Source organism: Rutilus rutilus, assembly GCF_951802725.1.
Source record: "Rutilus rutilus genome assembly, chromosome: 10".
NCBI lineage: Eukaryota > Metazoa > Chordata > Actinopteri > Cypriniformes > Leuciscidae > Rutilus > Rutilus rutilus.
Window position 1 is genome coordinate 11230437 of NC_140215.1, and position 25862 is coordinate 11256298.

The window sequence follows — 25862 nt, forward strand, 5'->3', positions numbered from 1 at the left end:
AATGGCAAGAGCTGTGTAAGAGTGAATAAATAATGATTAAAGCATTTTAATTTCTGGGCAAACCAAGCATAAAATTAATATACTATTTATTTGAAACCGTGTCTACCTTCAGGCTGGCGCAGTGGGTGGTAGACAATGACAGACTTAATGGCTTGCCATGAATTTAGGAGCTCGACAGCATTAGCACCGGTGGTCTTATGAGCTCGGCGGAGAGATTTGGACTTCCCGTCGGTCCAATAAATGAAGTCCTCGAACAGTGTGAGCCCCATCACACCCTGGATGTGGTCATGAGGTACTGAGGTAGAGAGCATCATACCATGCACCATCATTAAAGATGAATTACTGCATATATAAGTGATTTAATCAAACTCATTATCCAACAACTCTCAAATTCACTGTTCTCAAGTGAAATATACATTTTAACTTTTGCGAAAGTATAATAACATATCTTTTATTTCTTTTTGCATATGCATTGCGTATATACACAGGAGATTGTGGTCTTGCAATATTATACTGTTAAAAGGCTTTATTGAAGTTTCTTTTATCCAATTCTGCCTTGTTATGGTAGCAATCCAATACATGGAAAATGAACAAATTTAAGACTCATTTTGTACCCCGGTGCCTCTGAGAGCCGTCCATGTTGGCAAAAAGGATGTGATTATCATCAGCCCAGTAGATTCTCTTGTTTGTGTAGTCAATGGTTAGAGCTGAGGGGCTGTAGATCTCTTTGTTCACAATAACGCTTTGGCCATGGCCGTCCATGCCAACTCGACCGACGTGAGGGTTTTCACAGCAGTCAATCCAGAACACATACCTGAGGGACAGAGAGTGACCCTCATCCATGAACTTCATATAACATGAGACACAATCTCATCACAGTTGTTTTAAACAGAGAATAGCTATTCCCATTGTTCTGGGGGACTATACATTCATTCTTTCTCTCGTGACAAAATGAAGTCTCCCTGGACTGATGGTGAAAAGTAGAAAGGATATTGTGCAAATTTGAAAAGGAAGCATTTGTACCCTGTTTGAGCATCCAGAGCCAGGTCCGTGGGGTTCTTCAGGCCAGAGCTCACTAAGATGGTGGGATATAAACCGTTTGATTTGGACACTTCCAGTGTCTTTCTCTCCACGTCACACCAGTACAAGTTCTTTCCAATCCAGTCGACAGCCAATGCGCTTGGCACAGCTGTTCGGTGAACAATCTAATAAAGCAAACAAGTATTATTTAGATCAGTCACTATAATCTGATCACATAATATCTCTGTAATGAGCAAGTAGGATTACGGGAATGTTGGTGTTAAGTAAATAAGAAAAAAGGTCTTGATTTTGAGTAATCAAGGACTCATTGCTCTTTTCATGCAATTACAATGAAGAGGGAATATCATGATTTCAAGCTTCAAAACAGGATGCAAATCACCATAAAAGTGTCTTAAAAGTAGTCCATTTGATGCACTATATTTTAAGTTCTCTGAAGTCAGCTTTGAGTAAGTAACATAAATGTGTCTAGAGTTAGTGAGTTGAACTCAAGAACCAGATCAATCTGATTCATGAATGAATTATGACCATCTAGATAGTGATTCACTGAAAAGATGCAAATCAGAAGAATTTGACTTTTATGATGACTTTTGTGTTATTTATGGGATGTTATATTCTTAAATCAGAATGATCTGGTTCCCAAAAGTCTCAGTCTTCATTCATTGTAATTGCATAGAAACAAGTGACCAGAACATTCTTCAAAATCCTCCTATTGTGTCCTATCTTCCACAGAAGAAAGCAAGACATTTGGGTTTAGAATGAGGGTGAATAAATAATGACAGAATATTAATTTCTGAATAAACTATTCCTTTTAATGAGTTATTCTATCTGTTTAATGCTAATATTCCATTGCATACTTGTGAAACAAACTTTACTGTCAAAATGGTGACTCTTGCAATCTGTCACTTCAAGACATGACATGCTTTGAGATCTTCTCTCCCATCGTCATCTCACAGGACATATGTTGCCATGCCAAATGACAATAACGCCCCTTCAGCAGTAATTCCAGCAAAGCTGAGCTTGAAAAATTCTCTGAAATGTCAGTGATTGAGGAACATTTCCCCAATCAGGAAAGTGCCTCCAGATGAGGATGAGAGGAAACATTAATATTCCGAGTGGGAAAGAAAGAGCTTCTGTTATTCTAGTGATCTGGCCCAGCACTGATTTGAAAGATCGCGAACTCATTTAAAATGTCAACATTTGAATATATAAACACTGAATGCACAGAATGCCATGATGACATTTTGTTATGTTGCAGCTTTGTTAAACTACTTTAAATTACTTTTTTCTCCCACATAAATCTACACTCCACCATAATGATGAGGCAAAAAAACTGATTTGTGACAACTTTGATAACAATTACAAAATAATAAAATAATGTATCCATGCTAGATATAGATTTGTGTTGCTAAATACTCAAATATATAAATGACTAGCGAAACATTCATGCATTTAAGGGATATATATGTAGGGGTGATTTCAGGTTGATTGGGACATTTTTTCCAAGTCATCTCAATGTTCCCTATCACCCTGAATTCACCCTGTGTGTGTGTGTGTGTGCGCATGATAGCTAAAATCACCTTTTAGAGATTACTGAAGGGTTTTAGTTATGGCATGTGTCCTAATTGGAGAATACAAACTTAGATATAGTATTCACATTCACAGAGCCAAAACAGATCACTTAAATAATTGAAAGTTGATTGTAGTGGTGCAGCATACTTACTAATAAGGCCATATACAATAGCATGTCAACTTTGGCCCATTACATATTAATAGACAAATTCCCTTATTGAATCACACCAAAGGCACTGCCTGTGGCATCATGCCAAACATGCTCCAGTGCAAGAGTTATTCATCATTTAGAGAAATCAACCCCATGGTGCATTGATCCCATTCCAATTTTTTTTGCTATCAGCTGTCTTATAACTTTCTCTTCGCTTCCATTTATCAACTGTGCAAAATAATGCATCCAAAGTCTGAAAAAAGCTGATTATGTGGTAATAAATATGCATAAATAGATATCGCAAAAAGGTATATCTTTGTTGTAGGCCGATTCTTTTCTATGACACAATACACAATTTGTCCTTAGAAGTAGTAAGATGATAAATAATAAGCAGAATAATGTATCGTCAGCTAGTCATTATTGCAAAATAAACCCATTTAGGTTGATAAAAGTGGCTTCTAATGTCCAGGACACTGCATATTATCTCTTACTTACTGCACAGGTCATGCTTCAAACTGAAGGAACAGGCAATGATTTAATTATGGATACTGTATGGGGAGCTTCTCGAAGAGCTAAGAACATACAATGTCAAAAATAAAAAGGCAGTGCAAGCAAAAACTACACAGACATAGCCATGCACAGCCACATAAAGGCAGGATGCATGTAAAAGTGAATACATAAATGTATATATTTGCATATAATAATTTGAAATTATTAAATAGCACGAGTACTCAAATGCAGCAGCAACATAGGAGGAATTCTCAAGGAATGGTAAAAAGCCGTTAACGGTTACGGTAAACGATGTGAGATGAGATTAGTTTAAATGAGTGTGTAGTGTGAAGGAATCAAGTAACAATGTTAATAAACAGTCTTATGGCATTGGAGTAGAAGCTGTTTTTTAATCTTGATGTGCTGATGAACCTGATTCGCTTTCTGGAAGGTGAAAAATGATTGTGTGGGGGGACTAGAGTCCTTCATAATGTTTCCAATTTCCCTGAGACATTGTTTAGAATAGACACTTTTATATTAAGTCAAAGTCAGTTTCTAGTCATGAGTATCCAATATAGTGGGAGAAAAAAAAAAATACAGCGTCTCCATGCCACTAAATAATGTATTAATGAAATCATCAATTACATTGTTCTTCCGCAAAGGAGCCGCATCATTATAACCCCAGCGAATGATGGGTAAAGGTCTCCTACCTAATCTAAACATATTGTACCAGCATGCATTGTCTCTATTTCCAAAATTCTGAAGATTACACCCACAAATGCTAATGAATTTCAAATGGCTTTAGCTTGTGCTGAGCAGGGGTGATAAATCAGGAGGGGGCAACACTGTGTAATGAAGCCAAATGAGGCTCTTGGCCCCTGCAATGAAGCTAATGAGATGGGGAAAAGTGTTGCTCAGCAGGTACACGGCAGAGATGTGCATCTAAGCGCTAACCATGTGACCTTAATGAGTCCCTCAAATAATGCTAAAAAGAGCATTTATATTTATGGCTGTATGACTACAGATGTCTAATACTCAGACAGTTGACTTTAGACCTCTTCATCGCATCCCTGTTGCTAACATGCCGTATAACAGTTAGTCCAGACCTTTTCAGTCCTTGGTGACCCACCATAATTAAATAAGAAATCAGACGTACCTTGAGGTCACTGCCGTTAAGGCGAATTCTGTTTATCCTTCGGCCGCTGGGTCTGCTGGAGTCAATCCAGTAAATGAACTCCTTCTTGTAGTCAAAATCTAAGCTGATAATGTTGTTAAGGCCCTATAGGAGACAGAAGGAAACACAGCATAGAATTAATAGAGGTGGATTAAGTAACAACACGAGATGGACTGCACAACAAATGTGACTGTTAGCGCAGTCAGCATGATGCATTAGCTGGGTAAAGGCCGCAGTCAGCACGCATAGATCAACTAAGCAGAACACAAAAGAATGAGATGTTCTGCATTTGTTCTGCTTTTCAATTAGCTGGAGGGCTTAATTAGCTACTTCCGCGTACGCTTATCTCGACAGGACCTGGGAAGGATGTACTACAGACACGAAACATACAGAGAATTTCTTTTGATGTCTCTTCATCGTATTGATTTTGGAAGAGGACGCAGTGTGCTGTGGATGCACGTGGATGCTGGCTTCAAAATCCAGGGAAGAGAGTCTTCAGAGGGAATCCTGACGGTACATTCGTTACTGTCATGTTCATGTCAGGCTGCTGTCACTCAGTCTACCGCTCACTAGCCCCCCCTTCCTTTGCCCACTTCATCACAGCTGTTAAGATCGGGCGACGGGCATGATGACAGATGAAGAAAAGCTTTGATACCCCCTTCAGATCATCAGCACTGTGAGACCCACAAAGACCTTTAGTCTTGTGGCCAGAACCGCCAGTGTTAACTTAGGGCCACAACAAGTTATGTTTTCATGTGACATCAGTGAAAACACAAATAAGAGATCCATACACGTCAGATAGGTCTGGTGTATTTATAGCAAGGCCATACCGGTATAGAGAAAACATTATCTATAATTATAACTATATATATTGCCAAAATGGTTCGTTTCAAACTGTATAAAAAAATGGCCAAATTAAACTATTTTTTCCAGTCGCTTATGCGGCACTCACCAAGGCGGCATTTATCCGATCGAAAATACAGTAAAAACAATACTGTAATTTATTAGCACAATTTTAAATAACTGTATAATATATTTTAAAAATATTTTTTTTCCTATCAGATTTTTCAACAAGAAACAGTCATTATTTTCAAACTTGAAGACAGTTGTGCTAATTCTTTGATGAACAGAAAACACAAAAGAAAAACATTTATTTGAAATAGAAATATATCGTAACAACGTAAAAGTCTTTGTCACTTTTGATCAATTTAATATCCTTGCTGGATAAAAGTGTTCATTTCTTAGAAAAATTATAATAAAAGAGCTGTATAAGAGGAAAATATGTTAAACTGAAATCAAATGTGTCAGTTAACTAATCCATATAAAAAGTAATATGAACTGTAGATTATCAATATTAGAATTGCAATTAATATTGATAATTTATAAATTAATATTGCAATATTGTTGCCAGTGTTCGTCTTGTTGCCAGGCCGGGTGCTTTCTATGATGTAGAAGAAAGATGATAAATGATAAGCAGAACAATGTACAGTCAGTGAGTCATTATTGCAAAATGAACCCATTCAGGGTGATAAAAGTGGGCTTCTAGAGACCAGGCGACTGTATATTATCTCTCACTTACTACACGGGTCATGCTTCAAACTGAACTATTGTTTAATTATGGATACTGTACGGCAGATCGATAAATAGCTAACTAGCATTACAACGGAGCAAGCGAGATCATGCACTATGCTAGTATGAGGTCAACAAAGACCTCCGTTGTAGGGAAGAGGCCACAGGGTTCACTCATTTTTAAGTGCAAAAGCTTTCCTCCCTTCACTCTTATTAAACAAAATGGAATAAATGAAACTGAATGATTGCTGATGAGACTACTCAATAAAGGGAAGAGTTTTCTGAGAGCCCTATAGACATTCCCCTGGATGACAGCCTCAATTGGTATGAATAATGTAACGAGCGCAGAATTGAGGAAACTCACATTTCACTAAGAATCATCATTTCGATAGTAATGACTAAAGGCCTCTAATGACACCAGCTGTGGATAACAGCACAGGGAAACACCACTTGCTACACCAGGCCAATCAGAAGTTACATATAAAGTCAAAATTACATTTCATAGAGCATTCATGATGTGTGCCAAACACGTTGTGTCAGATAAACTGTTGAATATGCAAAAGAAAAAAAACCAAAACTGTTCATCTCTGCAAACAAATTACTGCCCGTGATGTAGAACCTCAAAGGCTAGGATATTTAATGGATTTTGTTTGACAGAATTTCCAGATTTTTTGAAAGGGATAGTTCACTTTGAAATTAAATTTTGGTATGTTTTAGCTTACCTCAAGGGCATCCAAGATGTAGGTGTCTTTTTTTCCTCAGTAGTTTCAATTTTGATATTTTTAGGTCAAACCGTTCTTGTCTGTCAGTCATATAATGCAGGTCTATGGTCACTGTCTCAAAGAGCATGCACAGAGTCCAAATTAAAACAATTCCCCGTCGTCCAAATTAAACAATTCCCCATCGTAAGTACACATTGATGGCCTAAGACACGAAACGAGCGGTTTGTGTGAGAAAACGAACAGTATTTATATCGTTTTTACCTCTTATACACAGCCACGTCCAAGTGATCTGATCTGACGTGTACGCAGACTGGTGCATAGATATATACACTAGATGTCGCCTTGTCTACGGCAGTTCATTGGAACGAATGTCTTTAAGGCGACATCTAGTGTATATATCTATGCACCAGTCTGCGTACACGTCACACACCAGGATGCGCGCGCGCCCTCAGATCACTTGGACGTGGCGGTGTATAAGAGGTAAAAACGATATAAATACTGTTCGTTTTCTCACACAAACCGCTCGCTTCGTGTCTTAGGCCATCAATGTGTACTTACGATGGGGAATTGTTTAATTTGGACGACGGGGAATTGTTTTAATTTGGACTCTGTGCATGCTCTTTGAGACAGTGACCATAGACCTGCATTAAATGACTGACAGACAAGAACGGTTTGACCTAAAAATATCAAAATTGAAACTACTGCGGAAAAAAAGACACCTACATCTTGGATGCCCTTGAGGTAAGCTAAACCATACCAAAATTTAATTTCAAAGTGAACTATCCCTTTAATGCATTTTTCAACAGCCAATGAACAGGCTGATGATCAATATAATGCAGATATACTGTATAAAAAATACTATTTAGTGACAGCAAAATACATTGAGAAAACTGCTCAAATAAAAATAGCACTTATTTTGAATTATTAAAGAATTATGTTTTCTTTTTGATTATTTGTAACAGGTATTTGAACTTTTTCTTTTTCTCATTTTGGATTCTGAATTGGCTGCGCAATTGGAAATAAAAAAAATTGCTGATAATTCTGCGTGTGTTGTAAGCCCAAGGAAGGTCGATTTACCAAATCAAATTTTGTAATGATGCAAGTTTGAGTAATATAGATATATAGAATATAGAAATATACAGGATTATATTTAGTTTATATAATATGTAATCAAAACTCATTAAACATTTTAAGAACAGAAATTGTTTATTAATCATTGACCTGTCAACAATTTTATACTATGTAATATTACAATCTCAAAATGGCAAAATATAAATCAGTTGGCCTGGCTGATATAAAAACTGATATTAAATGTAAAAGGTAAACGTACTTCTCACTTTCAAGATCAACAATGGAGTGTTTTTAATTATTTCATGTGACGTTCCACCAAGCCAAGAGACTAGTTAATGACTTCAATTAGTGTTTTCAAATGGCATAGGAGACAATAACACTGTGTTGTTATCCCAGCTGTGTCACCACAGCTTAATTGGTCCTCCATTAGGCTTTTACAAACACAGCAGTTCTATCTTATGATCTGGTCTCTGAAGTCCAGTAACAATTTCATGTAGCAGTACAGCAGTTTCGGTTGGGCAGATTAAATGGGTAACCTTTCAATAAGGTGTGATATGATGTGATATGAAAATAAACAATAAATGGGAGTTATGCAATTAGAAAAAAACAGTTGACGTAGAGCTTTACCTGTTTCAGGAGAGTGTAATTGGATCCATCAACACTTAATTTTCTGATTTCATGAAGATCAGCAAGTATAAGAAAAGGTTCTTCAGCTGTGAGAAATATAAAGGTGAGTTGATGCAATGGAGCCGGACAATTGTCAAGTTAACAAAGCCCGAAATCATCAAGTTCAGTTGAAACACATTCTGGGGGGAATTCACTAAATGATTCTTACCTGAAAGAGACTTGCAGCTGTTGGGGTCTTTTCTGGAAGCTTCATAGCCATCTACACACAGACACTTAAAGGAACCGTAAGTGTTGGTGCAGTTCTGACTGCAGGGTAGGGTGGTGGAGCATTCGTCAACGTCAACACATGTTCTCCCATCATTCTTTAGGTGAAATCCTGGCCAGCACTTACACTACACACATTGGTGAAAAAAATTACACTTGAGTTTTGATTCTGAAATTGCCATTAATCAAAAAGACACCTCTCTGCTGGAAAAATTCCACTTTGTTTCAGTGCCATTACCATTTTACAAACTTATAGGAAAACCCACAAAAATGAAAATTGTGTTACCATTTGAGGTCATTTGCATGTCGTTCCAAACAATTTAGTTTAAAAGTTGTACTATAAAAACAAAACAAAAACACTGCTGGCATTTTACTGATAATAATGATTAACAAATGCATTTTCCAAATCATTGTAGCTGGATTTAATGACTGATGCTTTTTTTGCTCAGTCTGTAACCTCAATGGTTTCCCTATGATCCCTTCATTTCTACCACAGTGAATGAGGTCAGACTCTTTACCTACAGGTTTTGACTCAACTACAGAACCTAGTTTCAGTGATGTGTTTATTGATTTTGAAGGTGCCTGGTTGGAAATGACACTGCCTGCAAACACCTTTGATGATCACAGGACACTCCTGACACCTATAGTTTGCCCATCAGTAACACAGCAGAAGTGTCTGTATCTAGAGAGAATTAGCTCATAAATCGTCCTCCTTCAGGCATGCCTCTAGACAGCTCCCGAAGGAACAAGTCTTTGTTTAAACTTGATCTGAGTATGCCAATTAAGTACCAATGAAACAAAACTGGGACAAATCGTTCCTATAGCTTTTTTTCTTTGTTCTTTGAATGTTTGCCCAAGTAATTCAGTGAAAAGCTGTTGCAGAAACAAAAACACAGCAGCTTCTGCAAATCAATTCATCACAGTTACATACTTGCAAAACTTGAAGTCACATAAAATAAGCCAAGATTGAAAAGAACTGCCACATCTTTAAAACAGAAAAAAGGAAGTATAGAAACTTGCTATTATTTGCAATATGGCAACTCTGTCTCACAATGAAAAATAGTCAAAGATTTTAAATATCTTTTTGTCCTTTTCATATAACATATCTGTGCACAATAAATACAGACGTGTATTTCTTCAGAACACTTAATAATACTGTATGCAATTGATTTACCTTACAAAGAATACACACATGTATTTCTTCAGAACACATAATACTATACAAATATAATTGTTTTACTTATGCATAAACATACTTTTAATAGAATAAACATGTACAAACAAACAAACAAACAAACAAACAAATAATAAATAAATAACTGAAATAATATAATTGATGCTGCCGGTCAATTATATGGAATTGCAAATGGAATTAAATGCTCTGCATCAAAAAAAGTTTTTTTTTCTATCATTTTTTAAGCTTCTAAAAATGTATTTTTAGTTATAAATACAGATGTTATATTTGGAAAGACATTAACTTGTGAATGTTTCATAATTGATTAGGGAGGCAAGCTTTGCTTGACTAAGTCCTGCGAAAAGCTCTGGGGAAAAAAAAGTCAGCCTTGAGGGACACATGAAGCTTAAATATGTGACCCGTTCTGGCAAAATGAGTCGGAACGTGCTGCAGGCAAAACAAGTGAAATGTGTCCATTTTGGTCGAATTTGAGGTTTTCACAAAAATGTGTTCATTAAGCTCTCAAGTAGCAATCAAAATGCTCCAAATAGCAATTAAACATCTTTATTTGAACGTTTTCTGAGAGCAGTACCTTTCCTTAGTAAGAGTGCTCAGTCGCTGGCTAACGCTTTAAATGCACTGCGGTCAGTGAATCTTGTCGGAGCAATTGACATGGATCATTTTGCTCAACTTATTAATGACTACTTCAGTGATAATGTGCCACCAGTGCCCACCACCAAAACAAGATGATTGTGGACATTAAAGTAGCAAATCTTGAACAATTGTACAATACATAAAGATATTATTGACCAACCTTGTATCCCACTGGTAAGTCTAGACAATCCTGCGTGCATCCGCTGACACGGCGGTTGAGACATTCATTGACATTGCAGTTTTTCTCATCTGAGTGATCGCCACAGTCATCTTTCAGGTCACATAAACTCTTCTCAGATATACAGCGGCCATTTGAGCACATGAAAAAGGAACTGTTGCATAAGCTCTCTAGAAATAAAGGAGGAAAGTGAAAACAAAGAAAACAAATTAAGGAAAAGTACAACGCAATACAGACTGGTGTTGAAACCCAAACTGAAAATATAAAAATGCTTTTGGAAAAAACTAATGATTGAATGGCTTTAACTCTGCAAAGCTAGAGGGCATCAAAGTTGCAATCCAACAAAAGTCAAATGATATTTCTAGCTTTCTGCAACTGCCAGTAAGTGCAAGGCCTTTTTTTCTTTTAAATGCTTGGTATGCTCATCTGAAAACATGCCATCCCCACAGGTCAAAGTTATCCACTTCAGCCCCCTGCTTTTATCTATGATGTTCCTTGGCCACTTGTGTTCCCTCAGATGTTCAGTAAGCCCCACATCCATCAGTCAAACATATTTCAGGCACGGCTCTGTTGGACCATTACCGGCAGCCAGGCATTTGAGGTTGAGGGGCAGCTCATCAGAGTGGTCAGGGCAGTCTGGGTAACCATCACACTCCCACTGGGCGCTGAGCAGGCATCGGCCATCAGCACAGCGGAACTCATCCGGCCCACATGAGCGGTACACTGCGGAAAGAGTGACGACTGTCAGCACACTGACACACTCTGCGACCAAACAGAGATCTTAAAGGGACAGCTCACACAAAAATAAAAAAAATCAGCATTCATTCATTTAGAAAAAAAAGTGTGATTCATTTTTCTTCTATGGAAACACAAACACAGATATTTAGTGGAATGCCAAAGCTGCTCTTTTTACAATGGTTGACTCAAGAACATCCAAATGACTACGTGAATATTTACAGTCTTAAACATAATTCACTTTTGTAGAAACTCTGATAAATAATTTTTGTTTTCAGTGAAAAATAAGCATATATCATATACATCATTATAAAAAAACAAAACAAAACAAAACAAAAAAACAGGTATTAAACAACTTGAGGGTTAGTAAATTATGACTGATTGTGGGTGAACTTTGCAAGATGGACATGAAACAATAAGTATAATGTGTGATACTTTTTAGTAAAATTATCTGCAGATTTCTTGGGCGACAGTTTCTAGAAATGAAGATCTCTTTGAATCCCTTTTGTTATAAATAATTACCCAGACTTTCCATTTCATATTTTAACCTCAGTGCAATAAGTTCTAGTGTAATAAATGATGAGGGCGTTTGCACATGTATGATGTCCTGTGGAGAGGCTGTGCTTTCATGTTGTGAAGACCAGGGCCCAAGTTCTCCATCAAAAAGCCCACAGATGTTTCAGTTTTAAGCGCAAAAAAAAAAAAATTAAGAAACCCCAATAATTGAAGTGTAATATTGACTATTCTTGAAATTGTTCCACTTAATTAAGAATGTATAGTACAAATAATATGAGCACAGAGCAGCCTAAGGCTCACTGTAGAGCTTTAATTAACTGAGAAGTGCCTGATTTTTTCCATTAAAATACTGCACTTTACTATTTCAATGCTATTCAATTTACTGTATAAATAAAAGTCGCTTTCACAAATTCCTTTAGGGAAAAGCAGGTAACTATAGTGACCAAAGACATAGATGTGGAACAAAATTATTTCTCAATGACAGCTCTGCTTATCAGACAGATGTGTGAATTCAGAAAGATGCTCACCACATTCAACCGATTCATCCGAACCATCTCCACAGTCGTTGTCATGGTCACAAACGAAGCGTTTTGGAATGCAGCCTTTGTTAAGGCATCTGAAGGAATTCTCATCACATGTGTTATTCGGAGCTGCGGGGTAAACATCAGAACCTTGAGCTTAATTAATGCTCACTAAGACTTTTATTCACCTTGGGGTACTAGTCATAACCCTTCTCTACCATAGCTTGGACTCTTAACATGTTACACAAAACGCATCACTAATGAAGTGCCTGTGGTGAAGCATATCTTATTCAATGGATGTCATTGAGTTTTTAAATCCTGACCTGACCCACGTATCAAATAGCCAATTATAATGAATGGCCAACATCGCTGCTAGAAGGGAGCTTTCATCGATAACACATCGACATGCAGAAGACATTTTAAACAGATCAATGGGAATATTTACCACAGCCGGCCGCTGCGAGCTCATCGCTGCCATCGGGACAGTCTCTCTCCCCATCACATAACCAGCGCTTTGGGACGCATGCGTACGAGCCTGGACAACTGAATAACCCTGGGGCACAGGTCACCGAGCCTGGAACAAATTTTATTAGCAATGCATCATTTATTTTTGTTCAGGTCTAAATGACGAATATCTGGAGGAATCACACAGTACCACTAGAAAGCTTTTTGGCAAATGCATATGTAACAGAGGCAAGCTAGTAAGAGCTGTGCATGTAAATCTCATTCATCCGGCCTTAATAGGTGTGCTAGCGTCTGATGCTAGAGACTAAACTATAGCGTCCTTTAGCATTCTTTAGTGTCCTTGTGTGCCACCTTCCATGCCGGAGACACCGGTTTGAATTCCGCTCGGAGCGGGTCAAAGGAGACCGTCACATTTGGTGCCGTGACCCAGATGTGAGTGAGGTTTAAGGGGGTGAGTGTAACGGAGGCAAGCTAGTACTGTGCATGTAAACCTCGCTCCCCTGGCCTCAAGAGGCACTAGAGACTACCTCCCATGCCGGTGACGCTGGTTTGAATTCCGCTTGGAGTGGGTCAAGTGAGACCGTCACATTTGGTGATGTGACTCAGATGTGAGTGAGGTTTAAGGGGGTGAGTGTAACGGAGGCAAGCTAGTACTGTGCATGTAAACCTCGCTCCCCTGGCCTCAAGAGGCACTAGAGACTGCCTCCCATGCCGGAGACGCTGGATAAAATCTCGCTCAGAGAGGGTCGAGTAGGACTGGTTAAACATTGGGAAGTTCAGTGTTGCTTATCAAGTTCTGATAAGTATTTATTGTGTTTAATTGCATTTGCCATTATTAGGAACAGAGCAACGTCATTAATATCTCACTGACATTTCATTACAATCCAATTACACGATTGTTTACCACCAATATGTACTAATATATTAAAACATGATTGCATTTTTATAATTGGCCAATTTATAATAGTTGCATAGTATTTAGCCTGTGTATAAACTCAAATCATTCAAAACGCTATCTTTGAGCACAGAAAAAAAGGAACATTTACAGTCACACAGAATGGAAGGAGAGGTCAAATGCATACCACAGAGATCCATGTTCTCGTCCACCCCATCTCCACAGTCATCTTCGCCATCACAGAGCCACTGCTTCGCTATGCACTTGTTCTTTGAACAAGCAAACTGGTTCCACAGACAGGAGGAGTCTATCAACAAAATAGTTTACGAGTCACAAAAAACAGTGCTTAGAAAAAACAGCTTACGCCTCATCTCTAACTGAATGCTTTTAGAGATAGTACATTTATTTTTTAAATTCAGCAGACTTTGAAGTAGACCTCTGGATTACACTTATACTACTTGTGCTCTCAAAACACAGCAACGACAAAACATGCAATACATACGCCAGTCTTTCTCAAAGTGGCTTTTACATGAAGATTAAATAAAGCAAAAGTTTTACATCAAATAAAAGTTTTCTGCACTTCTGTTGTGTAATCACACTTTATTCTGTCATCCTTCACAAACATATAGTACTTGCATACACATCTATCTGTATGTTCTATGTGTTGAGCAGCAATTTTACCCTTCAAATTTGAACTTATAGCTTTAAGTCCTTCCCCTGTCAGTTTTGAGGACGTTTACATGCTAGTGCAATTTTTCAAGATGACTAAATAATATTCCAGCTGATATATGGATTTAAAATGTACAACATTTATTTTGTGGCAAAACTGAACAAAGATATTGAAAAGCAAAATAAAAGCATGTGTTCGGAACCAATTTCTGTTTCTTGTGCTCGTCAAGTCAGTCCATAATAATTGTAGTATGGCGAATTTCCACAGATCTTTATGTCTTTGTATACTCTATCGTTAAAAGTTTTTCTTAAAATATATATAATTTATTCAACAATGATGCAATAAATCCAAAAAGTGAAAGCAAAGACATTTGTGATGTTACAAAATATTTCAAATAAATGCTGTTTAATCTATTTAATCTATTTTAATCTTTCTCTTCATCAAAGAGTCCAGAAAAAAAAATCTATCATGGTTCCCACAAAAACCCTAAGTAGCACAACCGTTTTCAACACTGATAATCACCAAAAGAGATAATAAGAGATGTTTCTTGAGCACCAAATCAGCATTAGAATGATTTCTGAAGTATCATGTGACACTGAAGACTAGAGTAATGGCTGCTGAAAATTCAGCTTTGCCCATCACAGGAATAAATGAAATGACATTTATTTTAAATTGAAATAATATTTCACAATATTACTGTTTATACCATATTTCTGATCAAATAAACACAGCTTTGGGGAGCATAAGACAATTCTTTCAAAAACATAAACATCTTGCCAAACTCAAACTACTGAACTGTAGACCTAAAAGAGACATTTTTCATATCCTCTCATTATTAAAAATACCTCAGAGATCTGCAGGAATATAATTATAGGTTAACAAAATGACATACTACAACATGCCTATGCATGTGTAAATTGCGATACAAAATGCCAGTTTATACCTGAGCCAAGTATTATTATTATTTTCCTTTCAGTTCTATTCTAGACAGATTTTGCCAGCCAAAAGAGGTAGAGTGGTCCACTCCTGGGGTTCCACCATGGAGAATGAAATTAAGGGTCACAGCACGATAAATCTCAAATTCCCATGATTCACCTTGACTCCCTGATGGTCTCTTGCTATATTTGCAGATATTCTATCTCCATTCAAAGTGCTGAGGGTGAGCAAAGATGTAGTCATTTTATGGTGAAAAACATCCTTTGAATTCCAAGAAAGGGAGCATGTACAAGTTAGATAATGTGCACAGGTGTTCGTTTGTTCATTCATAATATATAGTCTGTCTATCTATCTGAATTTCATACAACATTTTGTGACCTAAAAATTCTTTCATGGCTCCAGTTATATACATACACGCAAGCTTTTAAGGGCACAAGCACACATGGAGATTGGTTTTTATCACCTGAATATGCTTCTCTTGACCTCTGTATTAGCAGCTGAATTGGTTTCTGCATTAAAAGCCCATCTCAAGAGGTGGGCCATAATCTCTCGAGCTGAGTGAAAGCAATGGGAGGCTAATACCAGTCATGCTTACCACACTGGAACTCATCTGCACCATCTTCACAATCCTTCTGGCCATCACAAAGCCACACACTGGAAATGCAGTTCCCGCTGGGGCAGGCGAAGTGGCCTTCTGCACATTTCTGCCCCTGAGAGACTGCGGCAGTCAGAGAAAATATGTGTTTTATTATGGAGAGCGTAAAAGTCCAAGATGTGGTGCTACTCCGATAAATTCCACATGTGCTTTCTATTTGAAACCACTGACATGCTAATGAGTAATAAGCCGAAACCTGCCAAGACTAATTTTCAAGCCGCCTTTTCATTATCGGTTTTGAAGGGACCGCAGCTTGCAAGAGTGTTTAAATGTCTGCTCTTCGCAAGTCTGACAATCACCAATAATTATTCATCAGCCTTCCACACTTTTTGAGGCTCTTCAAGCAAGGAGGAAAAAACAGGGGCTTGTTTCGGCTTCATTACCCCTTTCATAAATAGTGTTTCGACAAAATTTATTCGATTTTAATGGACCCTGGCTTCCTCAAGCTGCAAAGCTAACAAATGGAGAGTTATACTAAGCGTTACCCTGACAGTTCCTCTCATCGGCGTAATCTCCACAGTCGTTGGCTCCATCGCACAACCAGGAATGGTGAACGCAGAGTGAGGTGGTGTTGCAGCTGACGAAGACCTTTTCTGCCACTCCCATCCTGTAAAAGTCTGCACAATCTGTGTGATCTGGGGGGAAAAGGGAAGGGCTTGTTATCTAGGTCACATGAGATGGCATAACAGGTCGATGCAAATGATTCCAACCCATATGATCATCCATGCAGACACACACAATCCATAATCAAAATTAAAATGACAGTTCACCCCAAAATAAAAATCCTTTCATTATTTACACAATCACAGATCGTTCTGCTCACATTACTCTCTTTCGTGCAACACAAAAGACACAAAAGATACCTAGGCTGCACTTTGCAATATAATGAAAGTGAATGAAGCTGGGTCTCCAAAATGACAAAAAATTAAAGTAATTAATAAAAGCAATAAAGTATCGTCAAAATACAACTACACTACCATTCAAAAGTTTGGGTTAGAATATATTTTCAGATATTTATTTATATATATATAACACAAAAAAACACTTTACAATAAAAAAAAACGTAATATTACAATAAGGTTTAATTTGTTAATGTATTAACTAACATGAACTAACAATGAACAAAACAATTTGTAACAGTATTTATTTATCTTTGTTAATGTTAGTTAATAAAAATACAGCCATTCATTGTTTGTTCACAGTGCATTAACTAATGTTAACAAATACAAATTTTGATTTTAATACTGTATTAGTAAATGTTGAAATGAACATTAATTTAGATTAATAAATGCTGTAGAAGTCTTGTTCATTCTTAATTCATGTTAACTAAAGTAGTTTACTAATGTTAGCTAATGAAACCTTATTGTAAAGTGTTACTGATACCGAACTTTCTACTCTATTAAGGTGCACAACGGTTTTTAGCATTGATAATACTACAATCAGCATATTAGTATGATTTCTGAAGGATCATCTGACACTGAAAATTCTGTTTTGTTGTCACAGGAATAAATGACATTTTAACATATAATAAAATAGAAAACCATTATTTTAAATTGCAATAATACTTCACAATATTTACTTTATTTAAAAAAAAAAAAAAAAATTCAAATAAAAACCATACTGACCCCAAACGTTTGAACGACAGTCATTGATGTCAATGCTGTCATATTGGATTTTAAAGTGACAGCAGAGAAGAATTTCAGTGAATAATGACTTAATTTTGTTGTATTTGTTATATGAAGCTAGCTACTGTATCAAATGACATCAAAAGACTTTATAACACAAAAAGTTCAACAGATTGCTTCCATAATGCCTTTATGGTGCTTTTTGTCATTGTGTCCCCTTTCACTTCCATTATATGGGAAAGACCGGACAGGAGATTCTTGGAACTAAAAATGAATCTAAAAATGTGCCTTTTTAGTTCTGCAACTAAATGATGGCTGAATTTAGAAAAATCTAAGAATGCACTACATTTGTAGTCTATAATAATCTGATACTTCAAGATAATGATTATTATTATGGTAGGATAAAGATAACGCGTGCTGCTTTGCAACATGGGCAACGCTGCCTTACTGCAGTTCTTTTCATCCGAGGCATCAGCGCAGTCGATGACCTGGTTGCACCAGGAGGATATTGGTATGCAAGTTCCATCTTGACAGGATGACTCAGACGCAGCACATGTGACATCTGGAACAGAGACACTTCATTTACACAGAGCGGAGAGACTAAAGCACCTGGACATGCGCTTAAATGAAATGAAATATTGTGCGCAGATATTTGTATGATATGCACCGCAATTCACTGTTGATAACAGGGTCTTCCAGACAGCTCCAAAGATAATGACTTGTGAAATGCTTTCACAGCTTGAAAATTGGGTATACCGAAATAAACCTAGTAGCGGCACAATATATTTTTTGCTGCCTATTTTCTTTTATAGACTGCAAAAATAAATGACTTCTTTAAGTGAAATGTATATGCAAAATGTCACAATAATAATAATATTCACACACTGGATACCCACTGTTACAAAATGCCTCATCTGAGTTGTCCCCACAGTCGTCGACTCCATCACAAAAGCGACTGTTAGCCACACAACGCCTGTTGTAGCAAGGACGGTGGCCCTTTCGGCAGCTCCTGTTGTCTAGCGATACGGAAAGCAAAGGCACGGCAAATCTTTCACAACAGGGGAAAAAAAGCTTCACATCCTTTCTCTTATTTACTCTTTCTGTTGCTCTGACTTATTCCCATTTGCTCCTCTGGTTGAAAGCAGTAAGGAGTAGCGGCTCATTTTATTAGGTTGAAGCCTCAGGGAATGGAACTGCCACCTTAAACCAATTCTGCGTTCTTCCTGCTATCATGATGTGAGAGCAGAGAGTACACATGGCAAAGTGTTGTGATCGGCTACTTACCACAATATTGCATTTTCTCATCTGACTTGTCTTTGCAGTGGGCAATTCCATCACATGTTAGCTGGTAGTCTATACATTCCCCGTTTCCACACTCAAACTCAGTGTGGATGTTGCAAGAGGACGCTTTGGCTATAAAAGAGAACAACATGATAATGATGTTAACCAATCTAGCACACAAAACTAACCTACAGTAAGCTAAACAAAATTAATTGTGTGGCTAATAAATACAATTTCTTTTTTTGTGGGTGTTATTTTTTGTAAATTGCATCATCATTTGGTGAAATTACATACTGTACTAGATTTTCTGAAGAAAAATGAGTGATGCTTATGTTGCTTTCACAATAGTGTTGTGGGTTACAAGTCAATTATGACCCGTATTCAATGCAAGTAAAAGGTGTTTTTCTAAAAAAAAAAATATTAGGGTGAAAATCATAAGGCTGGAAAAATCTTTCAAAAGGAAGAAAAAAAAGTCTACATGTATAAAGTTGGTTTCCTTGTTGGTTTCAAATGGTTTTAAAAATGTGTAGACCATTTTAAGTTTGATGACTTGAGTTCATCATGGCGATACCAATAATTGGCCAATATATTGGTGCATCCCTAACATACATACATACATACACACACACACACACACACACACATATACAGCCTATATATATATATATGTTAGGGATACACTGATATATCAGCCAATAAATACATCATCATAGAAATATTTTATTTCACTTTTAATTAAATTTGTTATAAATAACAGATAGGACAAAATCGACCTCTACTCGACAAGTCGTAAGATTTGAGGTATCATTCATGTCCGTAGTAAAAAAGGTATGGGAAAAGTTCAAATCCCTAATTCTACAGTAGATTAGCAATAGCCATTATGATGTTTGCTAAAACACAAGATAAATGCTGGAATAGCTAAAGAAAAGTAATTTCACATCTTTCTGAGATGGAGGGTCTCATATTTCTTGAGAGTCTGAGCGAGGCACGGCACTGTGGATGTGAAGACGAAACTTACACACACATCTGTTGTCATCGAGCAGGATCCGCTCTCCTCGGCAGCTGCAGTTGACTGTGCCATCTGGAGTAAGGAGACACAGGTCGCCACAACCACCATTCAGAACCCTGCATGGAGATAGCTCACCTGAAACAGAGGGACAAGGGAACATCACGTACCATCACAACAGTGTTCGGAGTAAAAAAAAAAAAAGCCTAAATAACAATATTAAACAACAAACAAACAATGACCCAGAGAAAAGTCATTCCAAAGTCTTTGAAGTGAGCAATCCATGAAACTTTGAGCTAAAAACAGTTTGCTTTCTTTTAAAAGAGCTGACTATTAAAGCACACCGACAAATGCGGTACCATCAGGGGCTTATTCACTGAATACCCTGGAGTTCTGGCAAAAAGTGCAATTTCTAAGCAAAACAAAAAAGTTGTTTAAAATGTTAAAACATAAGTGTAATCTCAAAAACGGAAAAAGAAAACGGTACTGTTTTCCTTTGTTAGGCTTTGGAAATTACTATTTAAAAGTGTGGCGTCCAAAAGTTTGTGAACATATTGGAAATAAGGGATTTAAAGTCCAATTAAACATGACAATAAAAAAAAAACGTTTGAGGATTCTGAAACTATTTAAAACAAATATAAAATGAAAAACATTAAATTGATTATAACTATTTCAGAATCTGCTATATTTAAATAAGTGCTAAATTCTGGACTACAATTAAATAAGCAAATTTGTGAAATTAATCGTGTGACTAATGTTCCACATCAAATCGTCAGACATCAAATGTTCTTGCTTCCATTACAACAAGAATCGTTCTCAAATCATGCTGAAGAACAGGTGTTCAGTTCATGAAGTTCGAGTGCTGCTGTCATTAAAGCAAAAGGACAAACCAAATACTAAGACATTCAGCAATTTTCACTCAAATTATAATGAAAATGGTATATATTTTTTAATGAAAAAATCTAAATAGAAGTATTTTCACCGGCAGTCCATCTCTAATTCATTTTGCTATGACTCAGCATGAATATGGAAATGAGCCTCAAAAATCAAAGGTGGTGTGTTAACTTGACATTGTGTAAGATGAAAGTACAGGATAGGAAAGATCACATTGCTGATCAAAATTAGACTGGGTAAACCCAGCCTGATCTGCAGGCGATTTGATTTCGCCCTGCAGCTCAGGCTGGAAACCTGTACATTTATCTCTGCTGCTTCCTTTACAAATTTGCGGGAACCAATCACAAACTGGCTTATCCACCTGGCGCGCTATTGGCGGGTTTAATCCAATCCAATTCCAGAGCCGTTACGGCTCTGTCCGATTCCTTTTAACCTCTCGACGATGCTCAGTGGCTTCTTCTTAGCAAACAAATCTGTCGAGTGGGTGTAAATAGCACTAACTTTCATGTTTTTTTTTTGCATAACCTGCAAAAATCGCTCGATTCCATTGCTGCTTCTGCAAACCGCTGATCAACACGTTTGGTTACACATTTCCTGCCTGGAGTTTTCGCGTAACTCTGCAAAGTACGTCACCTGGATTGTTGGTCTGACTGGTTGAAGGACTATCCAATTGTGTACAGAGTCATTTGAACTATGCCCGTTGATCACGCCTCTTGTGCAGTAGAAAATACAGAGCAGACTCCCCAGACTTAAAAGATTGAGCTTGGTCTGGTGATAGCCAGACTAGATCAAAATAGCAGTTATCCTCAAATCTGTCTTCGAATGAACACACATCTCTCTCTGGAGGTGCTGACTGGTAACATTCACTAGGTAAAAATGGTTAGGGGCAGACAGCTGCAATCATATATGGTGTGATCAAACAAATGAGAGGAGAAAACCCCTCACAGCAGGCTCACAAACACAAACCGTCGGGAGTCTCTTAAACCCATTTCTTAATGTCCTACTTTTCACATTTGCGACAGTTCAGAGAATCCTCTTCGACTCGAGGATACGTTTTAAAATTAATTATGTCTCTAATTTAGTTTGCTTGGTTACTAAATAAGTCCATTCTAATTTATCATCCCTACTATTCCTTAGAAATCAAAAAGAGCCTCCACCAGCAAAAGCTCAGCTGTGAATCCAAAGCACGAAACGCAGATATGAAAAGTTTCAGAGGGCACTTTAAGTGCCCAATTATTTATTTTGGAGTACTTACAGCTATTAGTGTCTTTGGCAACTGCTATAATTCCCATTGGCTGGTGGGGAATATCAGCTCTAAGAACTTTAGTGTCTCCTCCGGTGAACTTGTTGGTTCGTAGCACAGCCCGCCGAGTCCAATCAGACCAAAAAATGTAGTTTCCATGGATAGCAAGTCCAAAAAATGTGCCAGGTCCCGACCTAACAATCACCTAAAAACAAATACAGAGGGTCACTTAAAGAGAAAATTGCTTACAGGTTTTATATGTATAATGTTATTTACAGTGGGTACGGAAAGTATTCAGACCCCCTTAAATTTTTCACTCTTTGTTATATTGCAGCCATTTGCTCAAATCATTTAAGTTCATTTTTTTCCTCATTATTGTACACACAGCACCCCATATTGACAGAAAAACACAGAATTGTTGACATTTTTGCACATTTATTAAAAAAGAAAAACTGAAATATCACATGGTCCTAAGTATTCAGACCCTTTGCTGTGACACTCATATATTTAACTCAGGTGCTGTCCATTTCTTCTGATCATCCTTGAGATGGTTCTACACCTTCATTTGAGTCCAGCTGTGTTTGATTATACTGATTATACTTGATTAGGAAAGCCACACACCTGTCTATATAAGACCTTACAGCTCACAGTGCATGTCAGAGCAAATGAGAATCATGAGGTCAAAGGAACTGCCTGTAGAGCTCAGAGACAGAATTGTGGCAAGGCACAGATCTGGCCAAGGTTACAAAAAAATTTCTGCTGCACTTAAGGTTCCTAAGAGCACAGTGGCCTCCATAATCCTTAAATGGAAGATGTTTGGGACGACCAGAACCCTTCCCAGAGCTGGCCGTCCGGCCAAACTGAGCTATCGGGGGAGAAGAGCCTTGGTGAGAGAGATAAAGAAGAACCCAAAGATCACTGTGGCTGAGCTCCAGAGATGCAGTCGGGAGATGGGAGAAAGTTGTAGTAAGTCAACCATCACTGCAGCCATCCACCAGTCGGGGCTTTATGGCAGAGTGGCCCGACGGAAGCCTCTCCTCAGTGCAAGACACATGAAAGCACACTTGAAGGACTCCAAGATGGTGATAAATAAGATTCTCTGGTCTGATGAGACCAAGATAGAACTTTTTGGCCTTAATTCTAAGCAGTATGTGTGGAGAAAACCAGACACTGCTCATCACCTGTCCAATACAGTCTCAACAGTGAAGCATGGTGGTGGCAGCATCATGCTGTGGGGGTGTTTTTCAGCTGCAGGGACAGGACGACTGGTTGCAATCGAGGGAAAGATGAATGCGGCCAAGTACAGGGATATCCTGGACGAAAACCTTCTCCAGAGTGCTCTGGACCTCAGACTGGGTCGAAGGTTCACCTTCCAACAAGACAATGACCCTAAGCAGACAGCTAAAATAACGAAGGAGTGGCTTCACAACAACTCCGTGACTGTTCTTGAATGGCCCAGCCAGAGCCCTGACTTAAACCCAATTGGGCATCTCTGGAGAGACCTGAAAATGGCTGTCCACCAACGTTTACCATCCAACCTGACAGAACTGGAGAGGATCTGCAAGGAGGAATGGCAGAGGATACCCAAATCCAGGTGTGAAAAACTTGTTGCATCTTTCCCAAAAAGACTCATGGCTGTATTAGATCAAAAGGGTGCTTCTACTAAATACTGAGCAAAGGGTCTGAATACTTAGGACCATGTGATATTTCAGTTTTTCTTTTTTAATAAATGTGCAAAAATGTCAACAATTCTGTGTTTATCTGTCAATATGGGGTGCTGTGTGAACAATAACAATAAAAAAAAAAAAAGAACTTAAATGATTTTAGCAAATGGCTGCAATATAACAAAGAGTGACAAATTTAAGGGGGTCTGAATACTTTCCGTACCCACTGTATTAATGTGTCTGAAAGACGTCTCTTATGTGGGCATATTTCATATTAGGGCTGACATTAAAATGTTATGCAATGCTTTTCTAAACAAATTAAAATGAAGACACTAAACAAATTAAATCAAATGTTTCAAACAAAGTGAATTTGGGCATTATCATGTACATTATGAAAAAAAAAATATTTATTTCGAGACTTCTTAAAGAATACATTTAACACATTAGATGATCACAAAGGTAATCTAAATGTAAAACCAGAGAAAATGATCATGCACGATTATATATCAAATATGGACAGATATAACAAATAAAAAGACATCTCTAATATAGCATGGCACTGACATATCGTGCATCCCTAAAATTTCAACCATCCTGCTGTCAAAATATTCACCATTATTATCAGCCATTCAAAGAAAATGGTTCTATAAAGAAATGCATTTTACACAAGGCTCAAAACATTGGCTTATACTTAAAAACAAGAGACAAAACAGACTCTGACGACCACTGGAAAGTCTCTTAGAGGGGACCAAAACTAATGTGTAGGTAGAGGACACGTGCTTTAAATAATCCCCCAGCAGCCAGTTTAGCCCAGATCCTGAGAGTGTTAATGCAGGTGTCATGGTGACGGACACGGATATACATCACACGACTCCTTCTGGGAGTTTCCGGGCTGTGGGGCGGGAGGATGTCCCACAGCTCTGGAGACCCAAGCATTAACAGGAACACGCTTGTAGCCGTGATCACATTAGCCCTGCCACCATGGTGGGAAAAATAGGACAGGTGTTGATTAAGAGAGCCCAGCTTGAGCAAACAACAACTGGAGATCCGAAGGGGGGTGGGGGGGTGGGGGGGTGGATGAGGAGCAGGCCAGATGGTTTTTGATGGAGCATATTGATTCAGAATTAAATTTAGGGGTGCAAGCGTTCTGCTCCAGCACTAATTATCTCTGTTTATCTGATCAAATAGATGTCAAATAGAGTTTTCGGCTAACAACTATAGCCACATGCATTTGCTTGCAGTTCTGATGGGTATTACAGAAAATTAACATCTATAATAATAGTCCTCTCTGTGTGGATATGATGTAAATGATGGCACCGCACAGATTGTGACAGACTGTGTTTCATCAGAGAAAGTCTAACCATGCGTAGCGTTAAGCTTCGACTTACCGCACAATCCCCCACACTAAAACCAGTTGGGAGATTCCAACTGTAAGGCAGTTTGCCAAAAGCCATGTTGATTTAGTTTTGCTTAATTCTTCACAGTTTAATTGGCTGGTTGAGAGGACGGCCCAGCAGGAGTCTCAAAATAAGCTTTCATTACCATCAGTATGCTTAGTTTGGGAGGTTTAGGAACTCTAATGAACTCTTTGTCGTGTTTCTTTAAAGTGAATAATTAATTACAATTAAACTAATCTTGTGAAGGGTCAACAGACACTAATAACTCTAGGGGGTTGCCTGACCTTTGAGTGGTCATCAAGTCATTATCATGTAGACGTAGTGACCGGACACAAAACCCAATTGAGGTTTACGCTTTCGAAAATGAGTAGGAATTGCTTCAACTGGTGGTTGTTATTTCCACTAATCAAAAGCACTTAATTAAACAACAACTATAAAATATTCGTAAACAAAGAATGAACTGGAACTGGAAACCCTCTACAATTAATTTAACATGATTAATTATTTAAAAATAAAATAAAAGAATGACATCTTTGAATCATCTTCATTTGTTTGTTTTTTTCTCAACACATATTTATATGCAATTAATTGTGATTATGTTGATGAATTAATTAGCATATAATTTAATTAATTTAAGTTTGTGGAAACACTTGACATTAAGGTTCAATTTGTTAAC

The 25862-nt window shown here is 37.7% G+C and overlaps 1 protein-coding gene across 1 annotated transcript in view; it reads right to left on the bottom strand.

Annotated features, from left to right (window-relative positions):
- The window catches only part of lrp1bb (low density lipoprotein receptor-related protein 1Bb), a 308255-nt gene that overhangs the window by 41189 nt on the left and 241204 nt on the right, over positions 1–25862 (bottom strand). The window contains exons 44-61 of the mRNA XM_084421996.1: positions 22138–22330; positions 20001–20126; positions 18986–19114; positions 18598–18717; positions 18150–18263; positions 16562–16711; positions 16017–16139; positions 14003–14122; positions 12901–13029; positions 12462–12584; positions 11266–11406; positions 10666–10853; positions 8622–8805; positions 8414–8499; positions 4407–4529; positions 1024–1205; positions 615–814; positions 107–295 (exon numbers count right to left, since the gene is read on the bottom strand). Coding sequence (XP_084278122.1) covers positions 107–295; positions 615–814; positions 1024–1205; positions 4407–4529; positions 8414–8499; positions 8622–8805; positions 10666–10853; positions 11266–11406; positions 12462–12584; positions 12901–13029; positions 14003–14122; positions 16017–16139; positions 16562–16711; positions 18150–18263; positions 18598–18717; positions 18986–19114; positions 20001–20126; positions 22138–22330 — 2620 coding nt within the window. The remainder of the gene's footprint in view (positions 1–106; positions 296–614; positions 815–1023; positions 1206–4406; positions 4530–8413; positions 8500–8621; positions 8806–10665; positions 10854–11265; positions 11407–12461; positions 12585–12900; positions 13030–14002; positions 14123–16016; positions 16140–16561; positions 16712–18149; positions 18264–18597; positions 18718–18985; positions 19115–20000; positions 20127–22137; positions 22331–25862) is intronic.